The sequence below is a fragment of the Prosopis cineraria genome, unplaced genomic scaffold (assembly GCF_029017545.1).
Source record: "Prosopis cineraria cultivar Desert tree isolate PC_DT_omini unplaced genomic scaffold, ASM2901754v1 PC5, whole genome shotgun sequence".
NCBI classification, from domain to species: domain Eukaryota; kingdom Viridiplantae; phylum Streptophyta; class Magnoliopsida; order Fabales; family Fabaceae; genus Prosopis; species Prosopis cineraria.
Window position 1 is genome coordinate 35,229,354 of NW_026555336.1, and position 22,319 is coordinate 35,251,672.

The 22,319-nt window shown below is 33.1% G+C and overlaps 3 protein-coding genes across 16 annotated transcripts; 2 read left to right on the plus strand and 1 right to left on the minus strand.

Annotated features, from left to right (window-relative positions):
• Positions 1-215: 215 nt before the first annotated feature.
• On the plus strand, positions 216-1,928 carry LOC129311616 (xyloglucan O-acetyltransferase 1-like). Its single transcript, XM_054953979.1, has 2 exons — positions 216-430; positions 537-1,928. The coding sequence occupies exons 1-2, from the start codon at positions 280-282 to the stop codon at positions 1,643-1,645; spliced, it is 1,260 nt and encodes a 419-aa protein (XP_054809954.1). The 5' UTR covers positions 216-279; the 3' UTR covers positions 1,646-1,928.
• A 2,938-nt stretch (positions 1,929-4,866) lies between these two features.
• On the plus strand, positions 4,867-12,727 carry LOC129310560 (uncharacterized). Of its 14 annotated transcripts, none has more exons than XM_054952435.1 (6): positions 4,869-5,840; positions 7,231-7,516; positions 7,699-7,814; positions 8,535-8,689; positions 11,341-11,577; positions 11,717-12,727. In XM_054952435.1, the coding sequence occupies exons 1-2, from the start codon at positions 5,149-5,151 to the stop codon at positions 7,502-7,504; spliced, it is 966 nt and encodes a 321-aa protein (XP_054808410.1). In that variant the 5' UTR covers positions 4,869-5,148; the 3' UTR covers positions 7,505-7,516; positions 7,699-7,814; positions 8,535-8,689; positions 11,341-11,577; positions 11,717-12,727. The 14 variants fall into 14 exon arrangements, with proteins under 14 accessions (XP_054808419.1, XP_054808408.1, XP_054808410.1 ...); XM_054952436.1 differs by having other exon boundaries at positions 8,535-8,628; XM_054952439.1 differs by lacking the exon at positions 11,341-11,577 and having other exon boundaries at positions 8,535-8,628.
• On the minus strand, positions 8,110-12,169 carry LOC129310559 (probable serine/threonine-protein kinase PBL28). Its single transcript, XM_054952430.1, has 7 exons — positions 12,031-12,169; positions 11,741-11,925; positions 11,322-11,520; positions 11,080-11,243; positions 10,891-10,995; positions 8,988-9,110; positions 8,110-8,702 (listed from the first exon to the last, which is right to left on the minus strand). Exons 1-7 carry the CDS (start codon positions 12,098-12,100, stop codon positions 8,466-8,468), a joined length of 1,083 nt encoding a protein of 360 aa, XP_054808405.1. The 5' UTR covers positions 12,101-12,169; the 3' UTR covers positions 8,110-8,465.
• Positions 12,728-22,319: the final 9,592 nt, after the last annotated feature.

Below are 22,319 nucleotides of genomic sequence, written 5' to 3' on the forward strand. Positions count from 1 at the left end.
AGAGTGCACGATGCTTATGTGATTAAAAAAAAAAGAAAGAAAGGCACTACACAGTCGACACGCGCTGTAAAATTAGATGAAACATCATGGGATTGCTATTAGTGGGATTTCATTCACCACAACGACAGAGTAGAGAGTAGATAGATAGACCAGATACCCATTAGAAAGTTGAAAACTTGGACAAGAAAGGGAAAGGAAAGCAACGAGCCTCGCCTTCCGATATGGTTTCTCTAACTCAATCAAAGATCAAACCCTCTTGCTCACCAAGAAATTCCTCCCATGGACTCTCTACATTCTTCTTCCCATCGCTCTCTTTCGCTTATTCTTTTCCCCTCTTCCTTTTCTTCCTTCTCCAGACGCCGACCTCCCTCACTCCACCCTCATCACCATCCCCTCTCTCTCTCCCCTTCTCCTCCATCTTCTTCTGCAGGTACACCTTTTTATCATTCTAGGTTTCCTTTTCCCTTTTTCTGTCTGTCTCAGATTCTAATCACAAAATGGGTTTTTTTCTATTTTGGGACGAAATTTCATTGCAGGAGAGTCTCTGATTTCTTCATGTGACTACTTTAATGGCAAGTGGGTTCGTGACAGAAGAGGTCCTTTGTATAATGGCACGACTTGTGGTACAATCAAAGAAGGCCAGAACTGCATCGCCCATGGAAGACCAGATTTGGGTTATCTTTACTGGAGATGGAAGCCAACACAGTGCAATCTCCCCAGGTTTGAGCCTCTTGCTTTTCTGCAACTTCTCAAGAACAAGCACTTAGCTTTTGTCGGAGATTCCATGGCCAGAAATCAACTAGAGTCCCTTCTCTGCCTTCTTGCCACTGCTTCAACCCCTAACCTTGTATACAGAAACGGCGAGGACAACAAATTTCGCAGGTGGCTCTTTTCTTCTCACAACGTAAGTCTCTCGGTTTATTGGTCTCCATTTCTTGTGAAAGGTATTGAAAAATCAAGCAGGGGTCCGAATCATAACAAGCTGTATCTGGATATTGTTGATGAGAGATGGGCAGGTGAAATGGGTCAAATGGACATGATTGTGCTGTCTATAGGGCACTGGTTCTTGCATCCTGCGGTTTATTACGAGGCTGATTCAGTCTTAGGTTGCCATTATTGTCCTGGTCTGAACCACACAGAGATAGGGTTCTTTGATGTGTTGAGGAAGGCCTTAAGAACTGCCCTTAATAGCATCATTGAGAAGAAATCAGCAAAAGGGGAAGCAATTGATGTTACAGTGACAACATTTTCACCTGCGCATTTTGAAGGGGAGTGGGATAAAGCAGGTGCTTGTCCAAAGACCAAGCCTTACAGAAAGGGAGAGAAGGAGCTAGAAGGAATGGATAGTGATATGAGAAAGATTGAGATGGAAGAAGTAGGAGCTGCAAAAGAAAAAGCTTTGAATAAGTATAAAGGGTTTAGATTAGAAGCATTAGATGTGACAAAATTAGCATTGATGAGACCAGATGGGCATCCAGGTCCTTATATGCATGCATTTCCGTTTGCCAATGGAGTTCAAGAGCGTGTTCAAAATGATTGTGTTCATTGGTGCTTGCCAGGTCCTATAGACACATGGAATGAGATTTTTCTGGAAATGGTGAAGAAATGGAGGAATGAGAATAGCACAGAAATGGATGAAGAATGAAATGAGGCATCCTATTTCTCTCAGATCTTGTTTGGCACTCTGGTTCTGTGATTATTTACGAATGTTTCCTCCATGTGGGGGAGAGGCAATTCTTGTCTTGGAAGAAGATTGATTATTGTTTTATTGATTCTGCTTGGGCTCTCCTCTGTATAATGGAAAGGAAGAGGATTTGGAAACACATGTATCCTTTTTTTATTTTTTATTTTAACGAGGGAAATTGGAAATGGAAAGGCATATTATGAATACTATTACCAAGAGACAGTGATAGTATATTTGGAATTTATTATGTGGATGGTTGGCTAGTCTAGAAGGGTAAAAAATGGATTTGGATTCACTGACTAGTTAATACAGGTATTGAATACATATAGTATTTAAACCGTTGAAATCCATATCAACGATTCTAAATTTATATCCCATTTAAAATTAATAAATGAGTTATTTTATTTGAACAGTTGATCTGAATTTTAATGGTTCAGATATTACAGGTATTCAGTGCTTGCATTAAGTACACTCATCGAATCTAAATCCGTATAAAAATGCTTTAAATTAAGATTGTGAAGCTGTAAGGGTGTGCAAAATGCTTGGCCAATCTTTCTCTGCCTTGCTTCATTGGATAGTCATCAATGTTGTGTGCTGTTTTACTCATTTCACAGGAGCATTGCTCATGGCATAGTTCAAGGAATCTGTATAAAAAATCTATTTTGCACATAATAACTGGGAAGTGGCATGATGGTAAAATTCAATTTCCCAGAAATGAGAATGGATTCCATCGTGTAGTTGGCGCGGGAATGTGATTCCACTGAGTTGATGGAAAAGTGATTCTCCTTTCTATCTCTTGCTCTCAGTTCCAGAATTATGGGAGACGGATTGAAGGAAAAGCAATATTTATACTTTGTGCTTCCTCCCTTGATTATATCACAATTTTCAGCTTTTCTTACCGCTAAATATAAACTCTAATACATATTTAGTGTAATCAATTTATATTTTTTAAAATATCCTTTGTAAAAAGTGCAAGTTTCTTGTCTCACTTTTGATATTTAAAAATGTACTGTAAGAATGACAAGGAAAGAAAAGTTACTCTTCTATTTAAAAACATAAAATATTTTTAATTAAATTTTATTTTTTAATAAAATAATTTTTTATCTTTAAATTAATATTATTTTTTTATATTATTCTTATTCAATAAAGTGTTTTACTTTAAAATAAATATAAATTAATTTATTCATTAAGTGTACATTAAAAAAAAAGTAATGATTATATTTTAAAATATTAAAATTATCTTATATTTTTAAACATTTAATTTAATCTTTTAAAAAATGTCTTATCTTATTAAGTGAAGGGAGTAATTTTTACATATCACGTTGAAGTTAATATTTCTTGATTGTATGTGTGTCTTTGTTTTTGCTTTTTTTTTTTTTTTCCTGCAGAGTCTTGAAGGAAAGGAAGTGCAAGAAAACTTTCTTAATTTTAAAAATAATATTTGTCCTTACATGCTGATATAAGATTTTAAACACATTTAATTACACACACACAAAGCGTGAATTTTTTAATGCCTATAACAATAATATCACGCGAATTTGGATTCTTTTAATGAGAAATTCCTTTGAGTTGGCTTAATTTTAATCAAATTACCCTAACGTTTTATATTGATAAACACATATAAATTTTTTTTGGTAAAAATATACTTTTAGTTCTTCAATTTTATATAAAGTTTTAATTTAATTCTTTAATTTTGTAAAATATATTTTTAATCTTTTAATACCAACATCGTTAGTTTTAAATAATTTTTTTATGTCAATCGTTATTATTTTAAAATAATTAAATTTAATATGTCAATGTTGGATAATATTTTGTAAATATTTAAAAGTTTAATGTAAAAATTTGTTGGGAATAAAACTCACAAGGTTAAGGTTAAAGACTAAAAACACTTTATAAAATTAAGGGATTAAGAAAAATATTATGTAAAATTAAGGATTAACTATATACTTTAGCAAAAAAAATTTAAATAAATCCAGTGCACTACATCACTTATAATCTATCTGATAAAAATATGATATTTAAATGATATTAAATATAAATTAATTCTAATATTAATGATAATAGAGTGAGAAAAAGTAAGAAATTAAATGGGCATTTTATTTTAAAAATAAAATTACTAAAAATAGTGATACATAAAATTTTATCCGAATAAATTAATATAATTTTATTAGATGAATCATGAATGGCATAATGTACTATATCTATCTAAGATTTTTTCATAAAAAAACTGATTTCAATAATTTAGTAGCATTAAATCCAGGCTATTTAGTTAAAGTTTTTTGGAATATGACGTTAAAACATTATAAAAGGGGAAAAAAATAGAAGAAGATACAAATTAAACATCAAGATTACTAATTTTAGAAATCGAATTTTGGAGGGAAAAAAAGAGCCCTTTTAAAGTGAAAATGCTATAATATATATGCATTTTAATATAAATTAAACATATTTACACTTCATTAAATTCAATACAAATTTTTTTATGCGTCTCCAAATATGAAAATTTACATTTGACTTCTTTAAATTAAATTAAAATATTTATATTTTTTATATTTTTAAAATAAAATAATAAATATAATTTGAAACCATATTTATTCTGAATTATACTTGTTTTTAAAAAATGTAATAAAAACAGAATATAATCAATTCTAAATTATATAATTAAATATAAATAACTTAACAGTATCAATATCAATCATCAATGAATATATCAATCCATACATGCATATATCAAGTTCATAATAAATCATAAATCATAATACTCCCTTCGTCCCAAATTGAAGTTTTTTTATCCCAAAATATAAAATATTTTAGGTAAATTAAGGTTTCATTAAATGCGTCAATTTTAATATCACCCTTTCTCTTTTTATAATTAATTTCAGTCCCTTTTCTTTTTAATATATTAAATGATAGATATTTTTAAAAGTTTATATTTTTATTTTGAAATGATAAAATTGTCAGGTGTATTTAATAAATTTATTACTATATAAAATTTTATTTAAAAATATTTTATAATTTAATACGGAATAAATATTAACAACCAGCTTAGACTCATTCTTTCTACCACGAGCAAGGAAGGCATATATCCTCTTCTTATGGATAACGCAAAGCAACGCACATCTCCGTCTTAGGCGGAAAGAAAATTGTAAGGTACACCTCTGATTAACATATACTATATATTTGCATGCTCTGAAGATATATCCATCAAGAATGGGCCTTGTAACTTGTAAGCTACCTATTTGGTCATGGTTAGAACTCGGATCATTTGATGGACCTTGTGGCCAGTTAGATTTGGTGGTCGGATTTCGTTCTCTGCTCTGCTCTCGAGTTTCACCACTGCTCTATTTTTCCTAGATGACACATGAATGGTGATATGCGATTCTGCTGCTCTTCTCATGATTTCACGTCCTTTCTGAAAACTGATTCTGCTACCCGAGCTAGCAACATCCCTTCTCAGTTCTCATTCCATGGCTGCAACCATTTCGCTTTCCTTTCCTTTGGATCCGCAGAAGCTTCACCATCCCTCTCGTCTCCCCTCGTCTGCTGTACCTAGACATCTCCAATCTCGTTTCTTTACTCGGCTATCACCCATCTACAAATACCCACTTACCACGTTCCATAGAGATGGCACGTTCAGCTTCAACTTTAAGTCTTCATCTTCCTCTTCATCTCATTCTTCAACAACACTTTCAACCCCAACCTTTTCGTGCCAGCAAGACCCCTTTCGCATCGGTCGATTTCTGAGTAATGATGAGCTCGAAAAGCTCAAATTCCTTGAAAATTTCGTATATTTTAAGGAATTGAAATCTGGGTCTTTGTGGGTTCGGGTAATGGGGGAGGAGGAAATGGACATGACCATTGGGTTGCTTGCCGAATCATTTGCTGAGTCAATGGTGTTACCCGTAGGTTATGTTTCTGTGTTGAAGTTTTTGGTAAAGCAGTATTTGGTTGAGAGGAAAGTTCAAATGCCGCACATGGCCACGCTTATCGGAATTTACAAAGAAACGGTGGAAGGCGGTAAAGAACAAGAAGTTCAGTTAGCAGGGACTGTGGAGGTTTGTTTTAACAAGAGAGGTGCCAATGTTTCACCTCCAACACCCACGCCTCCCAAAGATTCGCCTTACATATGTAATATGGCAGTAAAAGATTCTCTGAGGAGGTACTCTTTTCCTTAATCAACTTATCCATCAAATAAGCTACTTCCTGTGTGTCTCTTGGATTAGTGCTAGTGTTGATTTTATCACAATCACGGTATTCATGCTTGATCCTTGATTCCTTGTCTAGGAAATAGGATAGTTTTCAATTTTTCTTCGTTGGGTCCTCCTAAATTTCCGACCGCAATGATTTAAAAGCATGCGGGGCTTAGACTTCTGTTATTGGAAATGAGGATTTATCAATACCTGCTCAGGAAAAACAGGCATAAATTGTTAAAGTAACGAACTAAGTCACTTGGTTGATACCTGAATCATATTGTCACGGTTGGAAACATTCAACTGGGCAGAATCTTGAAACCTTTTTGTATTGATTCATCTTGCGCAACACATAGGTCTAACAGTCGTATTTGGAAAACTTAGATTACTCTTGTCAGTTTAAGTTGTTACTTTGTGTCTTCTATTTGACCTCTCTAAATCACTCCATGTACTGTAATTTGAATTTGTTCTCCCCCGCCCCCTTTTTGATGGAATAGTTTGAATGTGTTCTAATCATTAAAATCTTTCGTAGAATCGTGAGAACATGAAATGACTAGTCTTTTTAAATCTAGGCATTTATATACTGAGTTTATTTTACATCTGGAGTCTCCAATTCTACCTTGGGTGTGCTTGTCCGCAGACAGATGGAGGAAAAAGACAAGTCTGACGTGCTCCTATATTAGTTCCAGATGTACCTTTTATTTATAGCAATTCGAAATTTGAATTAGGAAACGTGGAATTTAGACAATAAAATTTCTGATGTCTTCATCATCCTCTATTTTAAAATGTTAATAGTAATCTCATTATTGCAATGACCAAATGGCTTCATCCTTGTGGTAATACTTTTAGTCTGAGTATTATTCCACGTGTCCTGTTATTATTAAGTCTTGGATTTCAAGAAGTTGATTAAGTTTGCAATTGCATGGTTGTGCCGCCACTTGTGCCGGTGATGATGTGATGATCCATTTGAATTGAAATTATAGATGATGTTAACAAAAAGCCTGAAATTCTTGCCATCAATGTCATCCATATTTCTGTCTTCTTTAGATGGTTTTTTCTGTAATTTTCAAATCAATGGGCTATTTGATGACTTCTATACATTCCATAGCATGTACACTCAAAACAAGAAATAGGAGTTTTTTTAGTTTTAATTTTTTATTTTGAATTAAGTTGTTTACCATTTCTATCATCCCTTTTCCATGATAATGCACATGCTGTGGAACCTAGAACATAATGTTATCCTCATAAGTCTTGCAGTAGTGCTCCCCTTTAATCCTTTAGTATGTCTGCCTAACGTTTTGGATGGCGCTGCATTTAAAGTTTGCATCCTAAGCTTGTGTTTCTGGTACTTCCTTGCAGGAGGGGCATTGGCTGGCATCTTCTAAAGGCAAGTGAGGAGCTAATTTCTCAGATGAGTTCCTCAAGAGAAGTTTATTTACACTGTAGAATGATAGATGCAGCTCCCCTTAACATGTATAAAAAAGCGGATTACAAAATTGTAAAGACGGATAGTGTATTAGTTCTGCTGATGTTGCAGAGACGCAAGTACCTGATGCGCAAGAAACTCCCTCTCTTAAGTAACCCTCCAAAGTTAGACGTTCCAGAATCTGATACAGAAAAGTCTTCTGCATGAATACAGGCAAAGGTTCAAATTATTTGGTTAAGATGAAACTTTCATTGTTGTATGTTGCTTTGAAGCTCATGTTTTTTTTTTAACTCCCTCATGATTATATAATTGAATATGTCCTCTAATATGTTTTCTTATTTCGTATTGTTGTTGTTGTTGTTGTTATTATTATTATTATTATTTTCTTTTGCATGTTTCAGAAGTGGTAGCAATGATGGTCATGGGGGTTTGAATTATGACTAGGGATCAAATCAGTGGTTCAGGGATCCCCATTTGTATCCGCCTATCTATAGGGCTGAGAAACATTGTGTTGCAGGTAAACCACGTTTAGTCTTCTGGGTTTCCTCCCCTTTAGTTTTGTGAATTACTCTTTCTTCTTGGACAATCTATAAAGTGTTTTTTTAGATAACATTTTCAATATAGAATAGTAGATTTTATAGTGTTGTTGGCAAAGAAAAAAAAAAAGATTTTATAGTGTTGATCATCTTGAAGTGTCCATCAACAAAAACATTATAGTTGAGTTAGGGACATGTTTCTTGATAAAATTTACCAGTACTAGAGTGCATGAATTATGGAAATGCTAATTACTCTGAATTTCTTTAATGTAATCAAATATTGATATTATAAAGTATATATAGACATTTGAGTAATGTTCATCCAATCTGTGGAATCAAGTCAATAATTCCAACACAACAAAATGGTACTGTTAGTAGATGGACATTTTCCAGAAAAGTGGTCTGTTCTTGTATTGGTCCTTTGAGGACATTTTTCCTGCGACAAACCAAAGGATGAGAGCAGGAGAACAGACCAGGGGAGGCCCTTTAGGAACATCCAAATTGCAATGCATCATATATAATTATGCCAAATACTTCTTCCTGGTCATAATTTAGCTTGGTGTCTGAATAATAGGAATCTTTATTCCTGATAGAAAACCATCATTTGCCTGGTGCTTAAACATGGGATTTCATTAGATCATTCTCAAACTATGCATAACCATTGCCAAGCCTTTTGAATTAGTGTAGATAATCATTTGCAGCTCTTTTACACATTCTGCCATAGAAGGTCTCTCACTACTGTCTGTGCGGATACATCGTGATGCAAGATTGGCAAACATGGCTATGGACTCCAAGGTATAAGAATTTCGTGCCATTTCTGGGTCTATCACCCTGCGGAGCTTCTTGCGGTCATTCAGTATGTTTCTCACCTATATGTCAATGTGGACAATATCAATCCCCGTCCTTTTAAAACTTGTAAACCAGAATGTTTTATGATGGGAATATGGACAATTACTACACACATATTTAGGGATGCTGAACAAAATTGGAAACAAAGGAAATTCACTGAAGAAAATAACTAGTTATTAGTAATTGAATGACCAAGTGTTTTGGAATGGAAGAAAGTAATAGCATTGGTGACTTTCTGGGTTTAATATGTTGCTTTGACTTCCTCAAGGAATTGTATCCCCTTCTGTATATATATTTTCTTTTACCTGTAATACAAGGTTTTGATCATTTGGACCTTGGTTTAAATCTACAGCTCGACGTCCTGTCAAAAGCTCAAGAAGAACAACACCAAAAGCATAAACATCACTTTGTAGCGTCAGTTTCCCCGTCTGTTGTCAAAGGAAATGAATTAATTATTAGATTCAGACCAATCTTTGGCAATATCCGGCTACAAGACTACTTCATTGTTTGTGGACATGTAGGGTTTTCAGTGATAGAGCAGTATGCATGTTTCATTGAGAGAAAAAGAACCAGATAGATAATGTCAAGTTTACCGTCATTACTTGATAAAAGCACCCCTAGTTATCAACCTACTTATTTGGATTATGTTCGATAAAGTTCATGTCCTAGCATCACGACAACTATAAGAGCTGTCTCACTCGATTTTACCTTATGTCTGTGAATTCTTTTTTGTACTATTTCAGTGTTAGTGGCTACATGTTTTTCTAAGAAAAGGGGTCATGGCTAAGTGATAGCAAATGCTTCCTGTGAGCTGGAAAATCTAATCCCCCCCCCCCAAAAAAAAAAAAAAACTCTAGGTTATGAATTGAGTAACAGGAAGTGCATGAAACTTTGAATTGGAATCTTAATTATTAGATTTTGGCTGTGTAGGATTAACCTGGGGACTACTTAATCAATGGTCAGCCAAGTTTGATACCATGTTAAAAACACTTTTTCGTAAAATCTTGAGCTATTTAAAAAGGGTTCAAGAATGGTTTTTTGTAACTCTGATAAAGAGATTTTCCACTAACCTTTATTGAGGGCTCTTATTTTTTTATCCATCTAAAGGTCTGAATCCGATGGCTTTGGAATTGGAGGGGAACTTGTAATGTAAAAAGGGAAATGAATAAAGCTACTTGGTTCCCAGACCATCGAGAAACAAGCATTAGTTGCTCAGACATGATTCTGTTTAGTCCAAACTGATATATGTTTAGAGTCACATATATTGAAGTTCGTGATTCAAACTGACTATTTCGTACATGAATAAGCTTGTTGAATATTTTTATTGAAAAACCATTGCAAGAAAACGTAATGAATAAAAAAGACTAGAGATATTGCCTGCTCAAAATTTTGCATACGCTGAAGAGAATAAATATCCTTCTCCTAGTAAGTTTAAAATGCAAAAATTCATAGAATCATATTTGGTACACAGAATGAAATGAAATATAATGAAAAAGTGATTTTGAGAGTTACTTTTAAAAAATGATAATTTTTTTTTTGAGCAATAATTACAAAGGCTTAATAGCCTTTGCAAATGATTGAGGGAATGGGAACGTCATTACCTTGCCCATACAGACGGGGACTGATTACCCGATTCATCTGCCATGGATACTTTTAAAAATGTCTGTTAAGTACTATGAAGAAAAATGCCTGTTATTGTTTCATCATTAGAATTTGAAGTGGACCGCAATTTTACAAGTTGACATATTTTTGCTCTCTATCAGTTGGCATTATGTGTTGGTGTTGAGGTTGGTTTTGGTTTTGCTGGCTAATCCTTGAGTCGGCATGATATTTTATAATGGACTAAATCAACACAGCAGCTACTAGCAGATGTTTCCTCCTGTTCATCCATTTATAAAACTCACTTATAGATAGGTCTGAAAATACTGACATATGGCCTTTACCCCATTACGATGAAATGAAGAAACACTGAATTCCTGGATGTTTTTGTGCATGTAATCCTGTTTTGCGGCAATGTTAAATTCTTAAAGAAATGATTAAGATGTGGGAAGTCTATTGCATAAGAACTATTAATATGAGTATTTTTTTAATCTAATGTAATTTATATGGAATATAGTTCTCATACTCAATTGCATGTCGCACATAAAAGATCTTGCAGAAAGATTCAAGTGGAAAAATAATTTTGATCCTTGTAGCATAGAAGCATACCGATGTATACTCAGGATCAAAGTAACCAAATGTACCAAGCACTCTGGCAGTCACGTGTGTCTCTTGTCCTTCTGGCATTAACTTAGCTAGCCCAAAATCAGATATCTACAAAAAGTTTATTAATTTTAGCTCAGTACATAATATTGTAAGGAAAGTTACAAGTCACTTGTGTTTGGAGCGTATCTATACCTTGGCTTCAAAATTGGCGTTTAAGAGAACGTTGGTGGATTTGAAGTCTCTGTGAACAATAGGAATTCCAACAGCAGAACTTGAATGGAGATATGCTAGACCTCTTGCTGCTCCCAGTGCTACTTTGAGTCTGTGAGGCCAATCCATTTTTCTTTGCCCAATTCCTGAAATGAGGCATTCATTAATTGAAGTTTGATATCAGGAATTTTGACATGAATGTGGGTTCTGAGCGCATCACAAACCATTCAAATGATCTTGCAGGTTTCCGTTATGCATGTATTCATATACTAGGAACCGGTGCTTCCCATCAGCACAATAGCCTATTAGAGAAACAAGATTTGGGTGGTCAAGTCTACTCAAGATGTCAACTTCAACACGGAACTCACGCTCTCCCTCTGCTTCTTTAATTGCCGGCAGATCCATTTTCTTGATTGCTACAACCTTTAGAGGAAGACAATGGCATATTAGCATGTCTTCGTATGTCAGTACAATTTTTTGGTGAATTACTTTGCCTTCACCTACTGTTTTCTACTGTTTGTATTGATTGTTGGTATCAGTAACAGCTAAAAAAACCCGATTTGTTTATTGAATCAGTACTGCAAAAGTTTAAGAATCATGATGAATTTCTTCCTGCTAGGAACTTGTATGCTGACCATATTACCTCTCCTGAACGCAAAGTGCCCCTGTACACTCTGCCAAATCCTCCTTTGCCAAGCAGATTATCACAGAATGAACCTGTTGCCTCTTCCATCTCCTTGAGCGTGTAGACAGCCGACGCATGCTGCCTTTTTGGGGGCCGCGTTGCTTGATCTTCAAGTTGCCAAAACTCCAGAGGTTTGTAAATCCCTGGAATGAGTGTCTAGATGTTAAGTTTTCTGTGCCATGAAACGACACTCCTGGCACTGCGTAGCATGAGAAAGAGAGTAGAAGGGAGGAGAAATCAGAACATACAGGGGTCAGTATGGTCTTGAGACTTGCTTCTGTGGCGCTTGCTCCAGGCTGAGGCCAATCCAAATGGCATGATGACTCTACCTTCGGTGTTTCTTTCTCTGTTCAAGAATCAGACTTGCCGGTTCTACCAAATGAAACAGATAATTGGATGGAGATGCTTAATCCCACAACATCCTCATTGATTCAAGTAAGTCGCTCTGGAATGTTTTATGTGGGTTTTAGAGGGTAATCCCATGGAATTTGTATGGTAAGGGGAATAAATAAAGGAGTATATGGAGCAAGTGGAGTTGGATTAGAATAACACACAACAACAAATCTCACAACAACCTGGTATATTTTCTGGGACAGAACAAGCACAGGGAGAAAGAGAGAGAAACAGAGATATGTGCTTTAAGGAAAAGAGAAGGTCGAGAAAGGAAAAGTAGGTACGGCTTGCTTACCTATAGGTGGTGGGAAGAAGTGGTGGTGGGGTGTGCTTGCTTATAGTATGAAAAGGAAATGGAAACTGCAATTTCATTCTCCATTATCATCACTCATTACGTTTTACCGTTTACAAGAAAATTGAAAGTGAGATGCGAGTTGGGAGGGCCTTTTCATTCCTTCTCTTCACTGCAGAAGAATATATATATATATATATATATGAACCTGTTTCTTTGTTGTCTTTCTTCTTGTATGGTGTAACTGTCAAGTGTTATCACTCGTGTCCACCCTCCATCGTCAGCAATTGACTATGATTTTGCTTCTGGCACCAATAATAAACTATGACATTAATGTGGGGCCCAACGGTCAGTTACCATGTTCAGTGAGTCAATGTCAATGGAAGGTAAAAAGATACATAGAAGAAGAGGGAAGAAGCATGGAGTATATTTTATATACCTGTCAGGCTAAAAGATTGACTAAACTTGCAGGCCAGTAAATTGTGAAAACAAGGTCGGAAAAGTCATGCGTGGAATTTCATTTCTTGGGGGTTGTAGAAAATAGAGAGGATGATGAACATTTCTTGGTAGAATAATTTCTTTTTTCTTCTTTCTCATAGTATTTGTCATACTTAATTATATGGAATAATAATTAAAAAAGCAACCACTTATAAAGGACAAGAAAATCGTATAGTTGATGTGAATGGTGTATGGTTATTATGGCATATTTGTTTCCATTTCAAATGGAGTTTGGGGGAAGCAAAGGGAGCAGAGGGAGGACAGTTTTTGAAATCAAAGAATGAAAGCTTGCTCTTGAATTTAAACCCATGACTCCGCAAGATGCGAGAAAGGAACTCAGAACCATGTGACCCTTGGGGTCCAGAACACAATGCCAAACAACTCCCCTGCTGATTTGAACCCTAAAGCATTCAATAAAGGAAGGACAAAAATACCATTTGAGAAAGGATAACTCTTTAAATGACATTTGAAATTAATCTCATAACTATCAACAATGAGAATACCTTAGAAAATCATAAAAAAAAATGAGGGGGAAAATTCAGGGAGGTAGAAAAGAGAGAGGGAGGGAAGACAAGTAAAAAGTAATGGTGAGTTGAAGTGTGAATTCATTTTTGGGGCTGTATTGTGATCTTATGTTGGGTTGCCCGTGAAATGAGAAACTGGAGGTGAAAGCAAGCAGCTACGAACGATCCATAAAAAGACATGGAGATATTTCAGCGATTTTGATGGGTGAAATATGAGGTGACAGCATTCAAGCTAATCATTCATTCAATAATGTAGATTCTATAATTGAGAAGCACTTTACATTATTAAACCTCTTCATTCCCATTGCTGTATAAAACACCTTTGTCAATTACAATACTATGGTTTTAGCGAAAATAACATCTCTATTTTTTGGTTTTGGAACCTATTTATAAGATATTTGGACGAATTTGTTTTTATATTTTTTGTAATACATCATATGACAGATTTATTACATCTTTCTCATATTGCCTTTATTTAATATGGGCTTATTTTTTTCAATGTTATGTTATATCTTATATGGGTCTAAATAAAGTAACAAAAACAAAATTGAAAACTTTGTTTTAAAATTTTCAAAATGAATTAAAGAGTTTTAGGCATTTTATTAGTTTCAGTGATAATGTTAAAATACCTTATAAAAAGATATAGCGGGGGAGGGAGCACATCTCAAGTTTCATTTTTTTTTTAAATGTACAGAATACAAAATTGAAAAGGAAAAGACGTACATAATTAATTTTATATACTTAATATAATTTTATCCAATTAAATCAAGATATATGAACTTTAATATGTTAATAACATTAATAAAAGGATTGTTATAGAATAACTAACTTATAAAAAAAATATGCATGTCTTGATTTAATTAGAAACAAGTGATTTAAGTATATAAATCATTAGGCCTGCTTTATCTCCACCTGTTCTAGTTTTTGGATACAAGTTGGGTTAGTGGCGAATGTCATTTAGGATACAATGGAAATCCTTAAGTATGATTTGCACTATTAATGCTTAAGACAAGCCAACAAAAGTTTTTTTAAAGTGATAATTTGACTTTATCCTTGATGTACTCAAAGAATAAAGATAATAAATTTTAATAGATGTATTTATAAAATAAGTGTTGGTGAAGAGTATTTATAAATGTTAAAATGATGCCTTAAAGTGGTACGTTTTAAGTAATAAAATTGTTTTTTGATAGGTAACAAGTTTGTATATTGAGGTAAGTGCTATAAGCAATGACAGAACCAACATCAAAAGTTTGGGGCGTGGGGCAATTTTTTAAAAATTAATTCATCTCTCTTATCTCTATTAAAATGCACATCTATTTAAGGAAATACAGTTAAATAATTAACTTTATTTGAAAATAGATAAAATTTTAATTTTATTTACATTTAAATAAAAATTTTTAAATTTGGATAACATTTTTTCTAATAATTAGTGATTTTAAATTATAGGTAATATTTAAAAAATTGTATATTAATATCACATCAATTGTCTTATAGTAATGACAAAAAATTTCTTTTAAAATGTGCCCTATAATAGGAACTAAAGGAAGTTTTGTTCTACCTTCATCCCAATTTATAAAATACTTTTCATGTATTAATAAAACTCATTCAATATAATTTATAATTTTATTTTTTTAAAATAAAATATAAAATTTTAAAAATATTTTTCGTTTAAACTTCAATTGTAAAAAAATAATAGAAGAGAATATGATGAAAAAGATAATATTAGAAAATGTAATTAATAAAATTTTATTTTTATTAAAGTGTTTTATATTTTAAAAATAAATATCTCTTAAAAGTATAAAGGAGTATGGAGAAAAAAAAAATAATTATTTTCAATCTCAATTCCTCACATAATTCCATTGCCTCTCTCCCTTCTCGCCATCTGGAGACTGAAGATTCCAACTTCTCTTTCTCACCTCATCACAATTCCCTCCCTCCCTTTTTTTTTTTCCTTCTTCTCTCTATTAACATGAAAGGGTGTGGAGAGTTTGGGGGGAGGGGGGAGCAACGCCCTGGCTATAAGCACTCTAATGGTAGAAAATAATTGATATGACAAATGTGTTTATATTAAGTTTTAATAATGAAAAATGTGTCATGATTTGTTTGTATATTGATGATATGTTAATTGCTTTGGTTATTGTCATATTTATACATCATTTGACTTTTAATATGAAGTTGGCAAGGATATCTATCCATTGTGATAGTGAGGTGCATTTTTAGAGGCTTCTAGCCAAGTTTATAAAGAAAAGTCACAACATATTGGATTAAGATATAGTTATGTGAAAGATTTGATTATTAATGATACAATCTCTATAAGTTATATAAGATTAGAATTAAATCTTGCAGAACCTTTGACCAAAAAATTGATAAGGGACATGGTGTTGAAAACATCAAGAGGATGGGACTGAATTTCTATAAACCTTGATTACCAATAGTGCAAATCTAACTTACACTTGGATGTCATCAAGTCTTGAGATTAATAGTAAAAGTACATTAATAGAGTGATTGAAAGTACTTGAAATTTTAAATACATCTCAAGATTAAAAAGTACTTGTGGTAATGTAAAGGGCGTCCATAAATTAGGACTTAATCATCATACTAACCATGGTTAATTAAAAACTAATCCAAATGGATTATCCATTACGAGATTAACCTAAATGAATTCTTAATATGTATTTTTTTTAACAAACTATTTAGTACAAAGGGATTCCAAGTCTTTAAAATATTTTAAAAGCTCATATCATTTAATTAAACATATGCGGAAGCATGATGATAACTATTTTTACCTGCATAAATATTTTGGCCTGTAATTATAGCACAAGCATCAAACCACATTCCTCAGGGCCCAAAATACATTTTTCCCAACACAAAACCCATAATGCAAGTGGATCAAGAATATATTATCCTAGATAGCAATATCATAAACTAAATACACATATCAAATAAAAAGAGAGAGGCCTACAGAAGTGATTATTATCACTTGACCTAATGCTCCTTTCCTCTGTTCTTCTCAAATGAGCTAGCTCATATAATATGTTAAAAGAGAGAGGTGAGTACAACCACTCAGTAACCAAGGTATATCTAAGTTATACAAATGCATGATAATTAATCATGAATGCAAGTGACCAATAAATTTATCAAGGTGACCATTCAAACAATCACATTAATAACATGTTAATCACATTAACATTTAACTCATGTGAATAATTTCAAGAATAAAGTCAAGTATAAAATTTGCACAAATAGCCACATATACATTATTCGCAAAATTACTACATGTTCTCATTTCTACAATTATAATCATATTCTCAACATAGCCATCAATCACTCAAATGGCATGATAATAATAATATGCATGATCAATCTCTTCCTTATATCCCCCCTTATTTCCTCTGACATGAAATCCGTGGGCCAACAACCGGAAGGGATCATCCATGTGGTGAGACTACCCAAAGCCTTAATCATATCATGAGGGGCTACCGAGTCAGGGTTACCTTACTCACTTATGAACACAGTTTCCCCCAAATCACACACTATGGGGTGTCATACCTAAAACTAGCTCTACCCAAAACTCCAGGTAGGCCAGTAGGGTCAAGTCCCTTAATAGGAATAATGCTACAGTACCTTATAAGGTAAGTAGCGGCTATAACCCCTAGGATTATCGGTTAATTGTAACAGCCCTCCGCTCACCCCCCCGCCCACCCGAGGTCTTTTGCGGCGCTGGACACTCTCCCCCCAGGCCCCACAACAGGGCGACCCCACCCCTTACGGTGAGCATCAGGAGACAAAGGCTTCCCCGCAGTAGTGTGCAGGATTATTCCCCTTGCGAGGAGCCTCTCCAGGTTCGATCCTCCAACCTCTCCTACATAACAAAGTTGAGGCTGAACCTGGTACCATTGAACCAGTTCAATGGTACCAGGTTCAGCCTCAACTTTGTTATGTAGGAGAGGTTGGAGGATCGAACCTGGAGAGGCTCCTCGCAAGGGGAATAATCCTGCACACTACTGCGGGGAAGCCTTTGTCTCCTGATGCTCACCGTAAGGGGTGGGGTCGCCCTGTTGTGGGGCCTGGGGGGAGAGTGTCCAGCGCCGCAAAAGACCTCGGGTGGGCGGGGTGAGCGGAGGGCTGTTACATTATTCATAATTTTCTCAATAATCACCCAATTAACAAGAAGTAACACTAATCATAAATTAAAAGCATGGTTACCTTGTGGCTTTTTAAATAAATTATTCCTTAAAATTTCTCTCTCCCCACAATCTTCACCAGTAATACAATCTACAAATAACATATTATTTATAAATATTAGTTTCAATTTTTGAAACTAATAAAATAATTCTAATAATAGAATTAAAAATATAACATAATTCCTAATCTCAATCTTAATACAAATCTATAGTTAATACTATTAAGTAAAATTTTAACTCCTCTTTTAATTATCAATAAACATTAATAATTTAAAAATCAAATTTTAAACTAATTTCTATTATCAAAATTTTCTTTTTATTTTATAAATTCGTACCTAAAATACCCAAAAATTAAAAATTAAGTCTCTAGCTTAGAATCATAATCCTATAACCATAATAATTCATTTTTCATCCCAAATAATCATCTAAACCTCAATAAATCAACATATATTTTCAGATCTAGTTTAGAATTTGATCCATAAGCCACAGATTCAAAGATCATCAATAAATTGGTTCAATGGTACCAGGTTCAGCCTCAACTTTGTTATGTAGGAGAGGTTGGAGGATCGAACCTGGGGAGGCTCCTCGCAAGGGGAATAATCCTGCACACTACTGCGGGGAAGCCTTTGTCTCCTGATGCTCACCGTAAGGGGTGGGGTCGCCCTGTTGTGGGCCTGGGGGGAGAGTGTCCAGCGCCGCAAAAGACCTCGGGTGGGCGGGGTGAGCGGAGGGCTGTTACATTAATAGCCAAGTACCATATGAATTTTGTATAATCGCTAACTCCTTCACTAAGGCGAACTCCCGCCATATGATCATACTAATAAAAAAAATACATTTTAAAAACTCATATATTAATTCATAATTTATAGTCAAGATTGTGCACATCATCATCAACATCAATCTCATTACTTATACAAAGTCACAATTAACTTGGTCACAAATCATAAAGTCTCAACAAAACCACATGCATTACAAACAACTATTTTAAATTTAAATATGTGTGTGTGTGTGTGTGTGTGTGTGTGTTCTTTTATTTCACCAACATAATTAATTAATTAACATACAAATGTATAAAATAGATTCCCCCCGGTTACCTCAATCTTTGAGAGGTCAAAGGTTATCCCTCAAGTTACAACACTTCCAAAGCTTTCCAAAGCTTGAATGGTGTCAAAAAAAATTAATCTACAATTAATCATATCCCATTGTGTCAATAATTTTATCAACACAATTTTCACTCATACTCTAACACCTAAGTATTTATTTTATTTTATTTTATATTTATTTATTTATTTATTTTAAGAAATTAGTCTTAGTCTCTTGAATTCTAAAATTTAATTTCATGTATTTGAACCTATCTACTTAGTTCAATAGTCTCCTTCACAATAATTTCATTCAAATATTTTTCTAATATCAAAATTTCTCTTTTTATTCCAAAAATTCGCACATAAAAATACTTAAAAATTACAAACTTGATTTCAAGCCTAGAATCATTATTCTATAGCCATAATAATTTATTTTTCATCTCAAATAATCATTAAATAAACAAATCAATTTATATTTTCAAATTTAACCAAAAATCTACCTATAGGGATCTAAGGATAAACTCAAATGCCTCAGATTCCAATTCTATCAACAAAATAATACTCTAGAATATTTATTACACTACCAACAACCTCAACAACCAGATTTTCTCATCAAAATTCATCCCTCTTTCAAACCCTAAATTTTTCAAAATCTTAAAATCTGCAGCTCAAAGGAAAAAACGACTAAGAAAAATGTTTAGAACACTCACCTAGTCTTAGAATACTTAAAATCTCATTTGAAGTATTCCATTATGAAGCATCACCTTCTAAATCAGCTCCTACCGCAACAGCGTTGATCGTGTTCTCTCGCTCGCTCTCTGTTCGCACCAGACGCAGATGTAGAAAGAAGGAAGAGAAATAGATGAAATAAGACAAAGTGTTTTTTTAAAACAAGCGTGGGTCCCACGACCTTTATTCTCTTTCTTTTGTCTTCTTCAATTGTACACCCGTGAATTCTTTTTCCCTTTTCTCATTTCATTTTTTTTATTTATTTAATATTCCTTCTTTCTTTTTCTTATTTTTTTATTATTATATATGTTATGATTGCATGGAGAGCGCCAAAAGCACAGCCACTTCTTCTTCTTCTTCTTCTCTCTCTTTTATATATTTTCTTTCTTTTTTTAATAATAATAATAAAATTTAATATTTTTTTAATTAATTAATTATTTTTTTTATTTTAATTTAGAATTATATCCTAATTAGATTTAACAATCATCTCCTAATAATTTGCTTACCTCTAAATATTTTTTTTTCAAAATTTCTATTAACCCAAATTAATTATTAAAATTTAAATTGGGATGTTACAGGTAACCGTGAGACTAAAAAGGTAAAAGTTGAGGTTTGACTCTCAATAGACTTGTAAGCATATATTTAATGGAGCACTAATCATAGTAGTGTTCTTAACGGAGTCTACCTATATGAGAGTAAAGTGATGTTGCTTTTAGGAGTCTAAGGGCTTGACTCTGAAAAATCTCATGAAAAGGATATGATCACAAGGCCAAATAAGAGTGTCAACTTAAGTGGCATATAATAGTTTGAGATCTTATAAGTAAGTTAAGCACACTTGTTCACATAGTATAATTGGTTGAAAGCTTTATCTACCATATTATTTCAAATAGGTGAAACCATATTTTCCTAAGTAAAGGTTCAAGTCTTTTAGACATCTTTACCGAAAACATGAGATTTCCAAAATGATAAGAGTTTGTAATCATTTTGAAAATGGTGGAGAATTGTTGGAATATTTTCAAAATAAAGCGATGTCTTTTTGAAAAGTCATGTCCTTATAAATTAAAAATTTATGTCTTTATAAATTAAGGAATTTTTCGTGAATTGTTAACCTCTAGAATTTCATATTATTTCATTACATTTTCCTTATATTCTAATCTATTTTAGCTCAATTGTATATGTTTTTATTGCCCAAATTAAAAAAATGTGTATTTTATTTTGTGTTTGTATTCTTGGCTTTGATTTGATATTTTTGGCTTAATTTCATATTGTTTTGGTTGAAGTTTTAATTAGAAGCATTTATGGAGCTTTATGGATGTTTTTGGAAGGCTTTTAAATGAAAAAATCAAGCACAAAATGAATAATTTTCGTTAGTTGCAAAAACAGTGCAAAACTACTAAAGTCATCCCAAAGTTGTAACTTTTGCCGCTGTCAGAAAAAACGCTACGTTTCATTTATCAAAAATTGAATGGCTAGGACGTATATATGCTGAGAACTCAATCTAGAATGCATTCTTCAAACTTTGAACAACCATTTGGAGCTTAATGTGCTAGGATTTGGGCATTGAAAGAGTTGGGTCCAAGAGAATGGAGTTTTGAAGACAATTGGCTCATTTTCTTTAGTTTTTTTGTTCCTCTTCCCTTTTCTCTCTTATATTCTGATATGGGTCTAAATTTTATGTATTTGTATCTTTTGGATGATTATGAGTAGCTAAACACTTTGTTCTAGAGTTATTTAGAACCCTTGTATGGATTAACACTATGTTCCTATACACTTGTTCATGACTTGAGAGAGCTTGTCCAAGTATTTTTAGAACTCTAGATTAGCACTTATTTTCATTAAAAGCATTTAGGAGAGGAGGTAATTTGGTGTTATGAGATATAATGGGGATAATAATCCTAACTCTCAATTTATGTTTGAAGTTATTTTTCTTTATTTTTAGTATTAATTTAGTTTGCAAAATCATATTCATCTAATTATGTTTGACTCAACTTGATTGAACTCACTTAATCTTTTGTTTGATCATTGTTTAAACAAATTCTCGAGGAAACAATACTTTATTTTCATTATTATTACTACTATTTACTACGACCCGTGCATTTGCGGTAAGCAATATGAACAATTATGTAGAAAGTTATAGTTCTCAATATTATGTCTCTCTAAATTCTAAAGGCACATTTGGAAGGTTAAAAAACCTAAAGGTGAAAGTCACTGAGATTATGTCTCTTCGTATATTAAAATGATGTTTCTTTTCAAAAAAAAAAATTATATAAATAACCAGTTGTTAATATTATTATTAACTATGCGGGGATGTTCATGAATTAACATAAAATTATTCCTAAACAATATAAGGATTATGAACCAACATTGGTTATAATTTTTAATGAGAGTTTTATTATTTAAAAGGTATTACTTCAAGGCATCACTTCAATACTTATAAATACCATTTACAAACACTCATTTTGTACATGTATCTATTGAAACTCATTGCTTTTATTCTTTGAGTGCACAAGAGATGAAGTCAAATTATTATTTTGTAAAATTTTTTGTTGTCTTGACTTGAGTATTGATAGTGAACTTCATATTTCAATGGTCTTTATTGTATCATGAAAGAAATTCACGATCAACTTAACTTTCATTCAAAAACTAAAATAAGCGGGGCGAATTAAACATAAGGTAAAGTGTTGAACATGCCTTGAAAAATATGTGCACAACCTTCTCCATCATCTCTACTTTTGTTGATCTTTAAAGAGTAACCCCCACCAACAATCAACATCTTACCATTAAGACTAGTTACTGGTTTATTAAATGAAACCATAAATTTTGAATAATATCCTT

What these genes read in the sequence shown, in the direction of transcription:
- LOC129311616 (XM_054953979.1), top strand. Translation starts at nt 280, where the DNA reads ATGGACTCTCTACATTCTTCTTCCCATCGCTCTCTTTCGCTTATTCTT. An exon ending in TCCTCCATCTTCTTCTGCAG is followed by an intron (nt 431 to 536) that starts GTACACCTTTTT and finishes ATTTCATTGCAG; the next exon opens with GAGAGTCTCTGATTTCTTCA.
- LOC129310560 (XM_054952444.1), top strand. Translation starts at nt 5,149, where the DNA reads ATGGCTGCAACCATTTCGCTTTCCTTTCCTTTGGATCCGCAGAAGCTT. An exon ending in GTAAAAGATTCTCTGAGGAG is followed by an intron (nt 5,841 to 7,230) that starts GTACTCTTTTCC and finishes ACTTCCTTGCAG; the next exon opens with GAGGGGCATTGGCTGGCATC.
- LOC129310559 (XM_054952430.1), bottom strand. Translation starts at nt 12,100, where the DNA reads ATGCCATTTGGATTGGCCTCAGCCTGGAGCAAGCGCCACAGAAGCAAG. An exon ending in ACGCCAATTTTGAAGCCAAG is followed by an intron (nt 10,996 to 11,079) that starts GTATAGATACGC and finishes AACTTTTTGTAG; the next exon opens with ATATCTGATTTTGGGCTAGC. An exon ending in TTGATCCTGAGTATACATCG is followed by an intron (nt 9,111 to 10,890) that starts GTATGCTTCTAT and finishes CTTTGACAACAG; the next exon opens with ACGGGGAAACTGACGCTACA.